The following is an 11836-nucleotide window of genomic DNA, read 5'->3' on the forward strand; positions in this document are numbered from 1 at the left end:
CTGATATTTTTAAAAATGTTTTTTAATTTTGTATGTCAGTCTACATGTGAATGTAAACATACTGAGAAAAATGCTGACGTTTTCTCTTTGTCTCCCTATTCCCGCTCTTTCCCCTTTCTTTTTAAAACCAGGAGTGACAGCTCCTTCCGGTTCTTCGTGTTCTTTTTCGTCTATATCTGTCAGTTTGCTGTGCACGTACTCCAGGCTGCAGGATTTCATAACTGGGGTAACTGGTAAGTCATTTACTTTAATTAGCTATAATCTCTTCTTCTAATATCTTAATATAATTTTTGAATTCCTAAAAAATACTTGACATAGAAAAACCAGATTAACAAAAGTAAACAAATATTGAAAAAGGCAATTAAAAAATTTCCTAAGGACTAACCTTTGAAGGAATTTAAGAAAAGAGTACTTGTTATGTGTAAAGTGGTATTTTCGGTATGTAAACATGTGTCTTCCTAGACACATAACTGCAAACATACATGCACATGTCTGAAAAGTAGAGTCACTGCATGCTTGTTAAGGATCTATCTTTAAACAATATAGTCATTCTTAGTATGGCAAAATGCTCACTCAGTGGGGCACCCTCAGGAACTGAGGCTCTTTAGACCCCAGTTAGAAGGTAATAGATTTTATGTCTCTCTTCAGATACTCTGGAGCAAACGTTCTTTGAGTGGTGGTGCATAGAAGAATACATACTTATAAAATCATCCCTCTCTCTAACTGTTGCATGCAGTTGAATTTTTGTAAGCCAACAGCATATACAAAGCAACTTTGCTGCACTGTGTATGTGAACTAAACTGATCATGTAACTAGAGTGTATTTGAAGCCTTGAATGTAGTATGTAATGCTGAATTAGAGTAGACGCTGAAAGTCACAACTGTCGATACCTTTGAAGATCTAACGAGCACATATACATGCATGTAATTTATTAGGGTATTTTAAATCAGAAAAAGTAGCATTCATTATCATTTAAAAATTTTAGTCTTTAGCATTTGATAGAAAGATGTTTTAAATGTTTAATTAAAAAAATACACTGTTTATGTTAACAGTGCTTTTTTATTTATAATGAATCCAAAATAATTTCTTTTGCTTTTTAGTACAGACAGGAAAAAGTGTTAAAACTGAGCATAGAAGCTTGTGAGGAGACTAAATAGCACAGGAATCCGCTAGTGAGGGTGCATACAAGGTGACCTGTTATAAGATAGATCTCGTGTAATTCTGCAGACTAAAAAATTAAGCTGTTTATTCGGAGATAATTGTTGAGTCACAGACTCAGTAAGAAATGAGAGATCCCCAAGTTATCCTTTATTCCTTTATTTTCCCCAGTGGTAACATATTGTAAAACTAGGGTGTAGTATCAAAATCAAGATCTTGACATTGATACAGTAAAGACAGAGGATGTTTTCATCACCAAAAGGTCCTTTATTCTGCTGTTTATTGCCACACTCATGTCCCTCCTTAGCCCTGGCGTCACTGACCTGCTTGTCCCCTCGCGTATGTTATATAAGTGGAGTCATACAGTATGCAGCCCTTAAGCTTCTTTCACTGGGCATAATACTCTGGAGATGCATCCAGGTTGTTGCGTCTGTGAGTAGTTACCCCTTTCCATTGCTGAACAGTGTATGGTGTGGGTAGACCACAGTGTGTTTAACCATCACCAGTTGAAGGGCCTTGGATTGTTCCCCGTTTGGGGCTATTCTGCTATAAACATTCATGAACAAGTTTTTGTGTGAACATAAATTTTCATTTCTCTGTGATAAGTACCCAAGAAGAAGAGTGATGTTGCTGGTTCATATGGAAGCTGCATGTTTTTAATTTTTATTTATTTATTTAAAAATGATCCCCCCCCACCCCCCGCCCCCCACTGGGGCTGTTCCCTAACAAGGGATTGAACCAGTGAGAGTGCAGAGTCCTAACCACTGGACCTCCAGGGAGTTCCGTGTTTGCTGTTTTTAAAAAACTATTTTCCAGACAGTGCTCACCAGAATAGCTGCCCCGTTTTACAGTTCCAGCAACAACATACGAGGCTTCAGCTCCACGTCTGCACCAGGCGCCGGTGCTGTCACTCATGTTTTTTGTTTTCCGAGCCAATCTGATAGCTGTGTAGTGATGTCACACTGCGGCTTTAATATTCATTTCTCTAATGTCTTAGGTTTTATCTTTTTTTGTGCTTGTTTGCCATCTTTATATTCTCTTGGTGAATATAAAGATGTCTCTTCATGTCTTTGTCTACTTTCTAATTGAAATTATTTTAATTTTAAAGATTTACTTTTAAGGTTGAGATTTGAAGGTTCTTGAAGATCCTCTGGAGAAGGGAATGGCAATCCACTCCAGTATTCTTGCCTGGAAAATCCCATGGATGGAAGAGCTTGGTGGGCTACAGTCCATGTGGTCGCAAAGAGTCAGACACAACTTCACTTTATATATTTTGAATACTAGCTCTTTGTTGAATATGTGGTTCTCAAATATTTTCTTACATAATTAAACAGAATTTAAAATAAAATTAAAAAAATAATAGACTCACAGGTTTAAAAAATGTAAAATCTTGTGTTCATATTTAAGGCTCTGGATTTTGGTACTTAGGTTTGAATTCAGACTATGCTGTTTTTATTAGCTGTGTGGCCTTGGGCAAGTTACTGAATAATCTTGGTGACTCAGTTTCTCATCTGTGAAATAGGGATTAAATATAACATATATCATAGGGAGTTGTTGTGAGAATTAAATGAGTTAATGCATACAGAGAACTAAAATGTTGCTTGGCTCATAAAAGCTGAGTATGTGTTAGTTATTATGTGATTGTTTTTAAAATTGTGTGTTAACTTATTTGCCTGATTATACTTTTTTAAAATTTCATAGTGGTTGGATTTCATCCCTTACTGGTCTCAACAAAAGTATTCCTGTTGGAATCATGATGATTATCATAGCAGCACTTTTCACAGCATCAGCAGTCATCTCACTAGTTATGTTTAAAAAGGTAAGTGAAGTTTTATGTCTGTAAATTTTTTTAGTGAACCTGATATTCAGTTCTCATTTCCCCATCTTGTTAATTTAGTGTAATCTCAAGTCATTTTATTGTTGTTCTTATGCAAGTTTGCTCTCTGAAGATTACTTTTCACAATTAGTTATATATAGAATGGGCTGCCCTGGTGGTCCAGTGGTTAAGACTGTGCTCCTAGTGCAGGGGCCTGGGTTCAATCCCTGGTTGAGGAAGATCCTGTATGCTAAATGGTGAGGCCAAAAAAAAAGGTTATGTATAGATAAATTTTAGAAAATTGCATCACATTTTAAACTTGCTGTAAAAAAGGAGTTTTTAAAATTTTATTAACTGAAACCTTCTTTTATTGATTGAAGAATCAACCTCATTTTAAAAACTTGTTATCTTTCTGTATATTCTGATTTCTTTTTTTGAATATGGCATTCTAGCTCAGTTAATAAATAGAAGTAACCATTCTGTGTGTAGTGCATACGTTTTATTTGTATTTAAAATTTGAAAATGCTAAATTATTTTACCTAAGAGTATATGAGCTGGTAACAGATTCAGGCTGAAATACAGATTGAATTTTGGTTTTAGTAAAAATCCCAATTAGCTATACAGTTGGCCCTCTATATCCACAGGTTCCATATCTTCTAATTTGAGTAACTGTGAATTGAAAATATTAGAGGAAGAAATTCCAGGAAGTTCCAAAAAGCAAAGCTTGAATTTGCTCCACATAGGCAGCTATTTAGATACTACCTAATTGGTTTAACAGCTGTTTACATTGTATTAGAGTATATAAGTAATCTAGAGGTGATTTCAAGTATACATACAGGGAAGATGTGCATAGGTTATATGCAGATACTGCCCCACTTCGTATAGGAGACTTGAGAACATCCTCAGATTTTGGTACCCTTGGATGTGAGGGTAAGGGATATCATGGAACCAATACCCCACAAATACTGAAGGATGACTGTTTCCTCCTATAGAATTCCCATGGCTGTTTTCATTGCCTTAAAAAATGATTACATAGGGTAGGGGGAAAAAAATAAATGTTTTTATTTTATATGAAGTTTTACCGTGTTTTAGATATGTAATTCAGTTCAGTTCAGTTGCTCAGTTGTGTCCTACTCTTTTCGACCCCATGGCCTGTAGTATGCCAGGCTTCCCTGTCCATCACCAACTCCTGGAGCTTACTCAAACTCATGTCCATCGAGTTGGTGATGCCATCCAACCATCTCCTCCTCTGTCGTCCCCTTCTCCTCCTGCCTTCAATCTTTCCCAGCATCAGGGTCTTTACCAGTGAGTCAGTTCTTTGCATCAGGTGGCCAAAGTATTGGAGTTTCAGCTTTAGCATTAGTCCTTCCAAAGAATATTCAGTACTGATTTCCTTTAGGATTGACTGGTTTGATCTCCTTGCTATATTATTATATTACCTAATACATTAGATATATATTAATATATATTTTTACTTTTTATTGGCGTATAATGTTTATGATGTTGTGTTAGTTTCTGGTGTACAGGGAAGGGAATCAGCTCTATGTATACATATATCCCCTCGCTCTTGGACATTTCTCCCACCCCTCTAGGTCATCACAGAGCACCAAGCTGAGCTCCCTGTGCTATGCACCAGCTTCCCACTAGCTGTGTGTTTTACACGTGGTAGTGTATACATGTCAGTCCCATGCTCTCCTTCCCCCCCCGTGTCCACATGTCCCTTCTCTATGTCTGCATCTCTATTCCCACCCTGGAAATTAGTTCATCTGTACCATTTTCCTAGATTCCACATGTTCCAACATGGTATAGAAACCTTGTGAATAACACCTATGTTTTAAAATGATACTTTTTGATGTGTTTCACATTAAAATAACATTTTTTTTTCCTTTACTATCTCGTAACTTAGAATATATACAAGGATTGCATAGAAATAACTGTACCTTATATTTAGGAAAACTGAATTCTTGAAATATTTGGCTTGCTGCTACTGCTGCTGCTAAGTCGCTTCAGTCGTGTCCAACTCTGTGCAAACCCATAGACGGCAGCCCACCAGGGCCCGCCGTCCCTGGATTCTCCAGGCAAGAACACTGGAGTGGGTTGCCATTTCCTTCTCCAATATTTGGCTTGTGTTTGCCTTTAATCCTTCTCAAAACTGTGAAACTTATTCTATATTCTTCCTGTCCATATTTTCCTGCATTTTAAGCTTTTACTTCCTTTTAGACATACATACACATGACTACTGAAACTCTGCTTTCTGAAGTTACTAATTCCATTTTCCTCCTCCTTGGACCTGGAAGCCTTCTGTGTTGCTGGTGGCCCCTCTTCCTCAGCCTTCTTAATTATGTCCTGATTCTCCTGCCTCTGAGACTAGTCTCCCTCCTCCATTTCTTCATTCCGCTCATAAGTGAAAGTCGTCTTCAGTGCAGTCAGTTCTCTGCTCTTTGTGCTTTTGCTGTGCAGGCTTTTTTCCCTTGGGGATTTCAGCCTTCTGCGTGTTTCAGTCTCTTCCCTGCCTGCATGGACTCTGGTCTTGGAGTTGGAAGAGTGCTTTACCAGCCGTTCAGTGGCATCCTCAGGTGACTGTTGCCCTGCTCTGGTTGATTGGTGTCATTGTCTCACAGTAATACACCATAAACTCATCCTCTTTTCAGAACTAGCAGAACTTCCAGAAGTTCTGATTCATATTCAAAGAAACATTTGTTAGTACCACATATTGCATGATTCCATTTTCGTGAACTGTCTAGGGGTGGGCTGGAGGGTGACTACAAATGGGTATTGTTCAGTCACCAAGTTGTGTCTGGCTCCTTGCGACCGCATGGACTGCAGCATGCCAGGCTTCCCTGTCCCTCAGACGGTTATAGAATTTCTTTTTTGGAGGTGATGAAAATGTTCTAAAATTAGATTGTGTGTATACACACATATATTCACAACACTGAATATACTGAAAACCACTGAATGGTATACTTTACAAGGCTGAACTGTATAGTATGCAAATTTATCTCAAGCAGTGTTTTAAAAAGAAAATTTATTAAGTACCAATTGTGAATGAGTGATTCTGAGTGCTTTCTCACGTGATTGCATTTAACACTTAGGTCAGTTCTTTGTCAGCGCTTGCATGACTTTTTTAGTCACTTTCTTAGAAACTGTCTTAGTGTCTGCTCCATCTTTCTTCTTTTCCATTTCCAACCTCAGCTAACCCAGAAATTGTTTTTACAAATAACTCATACCCCACTTCCTTCAGTTCACTTTTTGTATAGTTACTATATTAATCTATAAAAAAAAAAATCCCAAACAAACCCAGCACTCTGAAGCTTTTTGAAAGTGAACCTCATGCTGGGAAATGAGATTGTGGTGGTTGCGGTCATGGGGCTGGGGTGGCCTTTCACAGCGCTGCCAGAGCTGGGCTTTCTACTCCACGTGCGGTGTGCTGCTCGGCTTCTTCAATCCATTGTAGACATTCCTTTGCCTCGATTTTGTGCATGGCATACTTGACCTCTGGGCTGCTCTGTCAATGGAAGACTTACAAGCGCTCTTTCAAGACCTGTTCCAGTTTCATATTCTTTGTAAAATAAGGAATTTAAATGAGATGATTTTATGAAGTATAATAAATGGAGATAATGTATGTTAAAATATAGTTTGGCCAGATTTCTTATTTGTAATGGCAAGAATTTCTCTTAATTTAATAGCAGTTGAGAGCCAATGAAAACACCTGATTTTTCTTTTTATTTTCTTTTCCATGCTTGCTCAAAACTTGTTTTTTCCTTCCCTTTCAGTTTCATTGAGATATAAATGACATACAGCTTTATGTAAGTTTAAGGTGTACAGCATAATGGTTTGTACACTTACATATATATGCATATATGTAAGCATGGTACAGCACACTTACATATATCATGAAATGATTTAATAAGTATAGCAAACATCCATTATCTTATATAGGTACAAAATAAAAAACTTTAAAGATTTTCCCTTGTGATGAGAGCTCTTAGGATTTACTCTTAACAGTTTTCATATATAATATACAGTTCGGTTCAGTCGCTCAGTTGTGTCCGACTCTTTGCAACCCCATGAACTGCACACAGCATGCCAGGCCTCCCTGTCCATCACCAACTCCCGGAATTTACCCAAACTCATGTCCATTGAGTTGGTGATGCCATCCAACCATCTCATCCTCTGTCATCCCCTTCTCCTCTTGTCCTCAATCTTTCCCAGCATCAGGGAGTTTTCAAATGAGTCAGCTCTTTGCATCAGATGGCCAAAGTATTGGAGTTTCAGCTTCAACATCAGTCCTTCCAGTGAACAGCAAGGACTGATCTCCCTTAGGATGGACTGGTTGGATCTCCTTGCAGTCCAAGGGACTCTCAAGAGTCTTCTCCAACACCACAGTTCAAAAGCATCAATTCTTCAGCACTCAGCTTTCTTTAGAGACCAACTCTCACATCCATGCATGACCACTGGAAAAACCATATCCTTGACTAGGTGGACCTTTGTTGGCAAAGTAATGTCTCTGCTTTTTAATAAGCTGTCTAGGTTGGTCATAACTTTCCTTCCAAGGAGTAAGCGTCTTCTAATTTCATGGCTGCAATCACCATCTGCAGTGATTTTAGAGCCCCCCAAAATAAAGTCAGCCACTGTTTACCCATCTATCTGCCATGAAGTGATGGGACTGGATGCCATGGTCTTAGTTTTCTGAATGTTGAGCTTTAAGCCAACTTTTTCACTCTCCTCTTTCACCTTCATCAAGAGGCTTTTTAGTTCCTCTTCACTTTCTGCCATAAGGGTGGTGCCATCTGTATATCTGAGGTTATTGATATTTCTCCCAGCAATCTTGATTCCAGCTTGTGTGTCTTCCAGCCCAGCGTTTCTCATGATGTACTCTGCACGGGAGTTAAATAAGCAGGGTGACAATATACAGCCTTGACGGTGTACTTTCCATGTTGTACTTACATCTCTAGTACTTACATATGTTATAACTTGAAATTGGTACCTTTTGAAGGGGGGACTGAATCATCCAGTTCCCGCCCACCCCGCCCATATAACCTCAGATTCGACATCTTTTTCTGTGAGTGAGTTGAAGTGTAGTTGACCTGCAGCACTCTGTGTGTTTCTGGTGCACAACACGGTGATCCGGTATTTCTCTATGTGTCAAAACGATCATTGCAAGAAGTCTAACTGCCATCTATCATGATACAAAGATAGTTTATTATTGACTGCATTCCCACAGTGTATGTTTTAAAAGAAAAAAGTCCTTTGAGGGGGTATGTGGCCATGGTTTATAACCACTACGGGTCAGGCTTTTCATAAGCAGTTAATGCCCTCTAAAAGTTATCTATGCACACTGTTTTGGCTCTAGAAGAGTTAGTTTCTTTTTTTTTTTTTTAATATAAATTTATTTATTTTAATTGAAGGCTAATTACTTTACAACATTGTATTGGTTTTGCCATACATCAACATGAATCTGCCACAGGTATACACGTGCTCCCCATTCTGAATGCCCCTCCCACATCCCTCCCCGTACCATCCCTCTGGGTCATCCCAGTGCACCAGCCCCAAGAAACCAGTATCATGCTTCGAACCTGGACTGGCGATTCGTTTCATATATGATATTATACATGTTTCAATGCCATTCTCCCAAATCATCCCACCCTCTCCCTCTCCCTTTCCCACAGAGTCCAAAAGACTGTTCTATACAACATCACTCATTATCAGAGAAATGCAAATCAAAACCACAATGAGGTACCATTTCACGCCAGTCAGAATGGCTGCCATCTAAAAGTCTACAAGCAATAAATACTGGAGATGGTGTGGAGAAAAGGGAACCCTCTTACACTGTTGATGGGAATGCAAACTAGTACAGCCACTATGGAGAACAGTGTGGAGATTGCTTAAAAAACTGGAAATAGAACTGCCTTATAACCCAGCAATCCCACTGCTGGGCATACGCACCAAGGAAACCAGAATTGAAAGAGACATGTGTGCCCCAGTGTTCATCGCAGCACTGTTTATAGTAGCCAGGACATGGAAGCAACCTAGATGTCCATCAGCAGATGAATGGATAAGAAAGCTGTGGAACATATACACAATGGAGTGTTCAGTTCAGTTCAGTTCAGTCGCTCAGTTGTGTCTGACTCTTTGCGACCCCATGAATCGCAGCATGCCAGGCCTCCCTGTCCATCACGAACTCCCGGAGTTCACTCAGACTCATGTCCATTGACTCAGTGATGCTATCCAGCCATCTCATCCTCTGTCATCCCCTTCTCCTCCTGCCCCCAATCCCTCCCAGCATCAGAGTCTTTTCCAATGAGTCAAGTCTTCACATGAGGTGGCCAAAGTACTGGAGTTTCAGCTTTAGCATCATTCCTTCCAAAGAACACCCAGGGCTGATCTCCTTCAGAATGGACTGATTGGATCGCCTTGCAATCCAAGGGACTCTCAAGAGTCTTCTCCAACACCACAGTTCAAAAGCATCAATTCTTCGGCACTCAGCTTTGTTCACAGTCCAACTCTCACATCCATACATGACCACTGGAAAAACCATAGCCTTGACTAGATGGACCTTTGTTGGCAAAGTAATGTCTCTGCTTTTGAATATGCTATCTAGGTTGGTCATAACTTTCCTTCCAAGGAATAAGCGTCTTTTAATTTCGTGGCTGCAGTCATCATCTGCAGTGATTTTGGAGCCCCCCAAAATAAAGTCTGACACTGTTGCCACTGTTTCCCCATCTATTTCCCATGAAGTGATGGGACCAGATGCCATGATCTTTGTTTTCTGAATATTGAGCTTTAAGCCAACTTTTTCACTGTCCTCTTTCACCTTCATCAAGAGGCTTTTTAGTTCCTCTTCACTTTCTGCCATAAGGAGTGTTACTCAGCCATTAAAAAGAATACATTTGAATCAGTTCTAATGAGGTGGATGAAACTGGAGCCTATTATACAGACTAAAGTTAGCCTGAAAGAAAAACACCAATATAATATACTAATGCATATATATGGAATTTAGAAAGATGGTAACGATAACCCTGTATGCGAGACAGCAATAGAAGAGTTAGTTTCTTTTTATTAGGCTATTCTGTGTCTCCAGCACCAGCTGAACCGTGATCTGTGGTATATTTTCATTTCATTGACAATGAATTCAATTTTGATAACTTTTGTTGGCATTCTGAAATCTCACCTAATTGGGAGTTCGCTAATCACTGGCGTCTAAAGTGCCAAGTAGGAGCACTGTGGGGCCTTTGTTTTCCCTGTGGTGTCATCTTTGAATCTAAATATAAAATAATTGAAATGCAAGAGTGTCTTCTCTTGTACCTCTTTAGATAAAGGAACAGTTTCTTTTAGGTTATTCCCAAGCAGTATTTTTTTATGTTTTTAGAGTAGACTATTCAAAGAATTAAATACTAGTTATGGGTCAAATAACAAATGGATGAGTCATAGGAGATTGTATATTAAGGGAATACAAAATTTTCTTTAATTGATATAAAAGCTAGAATAATTTAGTGTGGAAGAGATAAATACATAAAACATTATTTGTATTTCCTTTGGGCCCTAGTTTTGAATGGTTATTTCTTCCATTGTTAATATACCTCATCCATATTAACAAAATGATTGTTAATAGTGACTTTTTGTACTTCAGAAGAATTTTAGAAAAGGTTATTTCATTTCTTTAAAAAATAAGTTTTTAAAGCATTTAATTTTTTTTCTATACAAAAATGTCTGTTTTGCAGATACTCTTTTATTTTCTGTTGTTTGTTATTGTTCAGTTACTAAGTTGTGTCCAACTCTTTATGACCCCATTGACTGCAGCCCACCAGGCTCCTCTGTCCTCCACTATCTCCTGGAGTATGCTCAGATTCATGTCCCTTGAGTCAGTGGTGCTATTAACCGTCTCATCCTCTGCCACCCCCTTTTCCTTCTGTCTTCAGTTTTTCCCAGCATCCAGGTCTTTTTCAGTGAGTCAGCTCTGCATCAGGTGGCTGAAGTATTAGAGCTTTAGCTTTAGCATCCATCCTTCCAATGAATATTCAGGGTTGATTTCCTTTAGGGTTGACTGGTTTGATCTCCTCGCAATCCAGGGGACTCTCAAGAGCCTTCTCCAGCAACACAGTTTGAAAGCATCAATTCTGCGGTGCCCAGCCTTCTTTATGGTCCAACTCACATATGTACCTGACTACTGGAAAAACCATAGCTTTGACTGTAGGGACCTTTGTTAGCAAAGACCTGTCTTAGCTTTCTAATAAGCTGTCTAGGTTTGTCATAGCAGTCACCATCTGCAGTGATTTTGGAGTCCAAGAAAATAAAATCTGTTACTGCTTCCACTTTTTCCCCCATCTGTTTGCCACAAAGTCATGGTTCTGGATGCCACGATCTTAGTTTTTTGAATGTTAAGTTTCAAGCCAGGTTTTTCACTCTCCTCTTTTCACTTTCATCAAGAGGCTCCTTTGTTCCTCTTCACTTTCTGCCATTAGAGTGGTATTATCTGCATATCTGAGGTTGTTGATATTTCTTCTGGCAGTCTTGATTTTATCTTGTGAATTGTCTAGCTTTGTATTTTGCATGATGTACTCTGCATGTATGAGCACTGAAAAATTGATACTTTTGAACTGTGGTGTTGGAGAAGGCTCTTGAGAGTCCCTTGGACTGCAGGGAGATCCAACCAGTCCATCCTAAAGGAAATCAGTCCTGAATATTCATTGGAAGGACTGATGCTGAAGCTGAAGCTCCAATACTTTGGTCACCTGATGCGATGAACTGACTCACTGGAAAAGACCCTGATGCTGGGAAAGATTGAAGGCAGGAGAAGGGGACGACAGAAGATGAGATGGTTGGATGGCATCACTGACTCGATGGACATGAGTTTGAGCAAGC

At 39.1% G+C, this 11836-nt stretch overlaps 1 protein-coding gene across 1 annotated transcript in view; it reads left to right on the plus strand.

Moving 5' to 3' along the window:
* The window catches only part of SCAMP1 (secretory carrier membrane protein 1), a gene marked incomplete at its 5' end in the record, with an annotated part of 155581 nt that overhangs the window by 96629 nt on the left and 47116 nt on the right, over nt 1-11836 (plus strand). Inside the window, 2 exons of the mRNA XM_010847641.1 lie at nt 132-233; nt 2860-2977. Of these exons, the coding sequence (XP_010845943.1) occupies nt 132-233; nt 2860-2977 (220 nt within the window). The remainder of the gene's footprint in view (nt 1-131; nt 234-2859; nt 2978-11836) is intronic.

This window comes from Bison bison, unplaced genomic scaffold (assembly GCF_000754665.1).
Source record: "Bison bison bison isolate TAMUID 2011002044 unplaced genomic scaffold, Bison_UMD1.0 scf7180017864252, whole genome shotgun sequence".
Classification (NCBI taxonomy): Eukaryota; Metazoa; Chordata; class Mammalia; order Artiodactyla; family Bovidae; genus Bison; species Bison bison.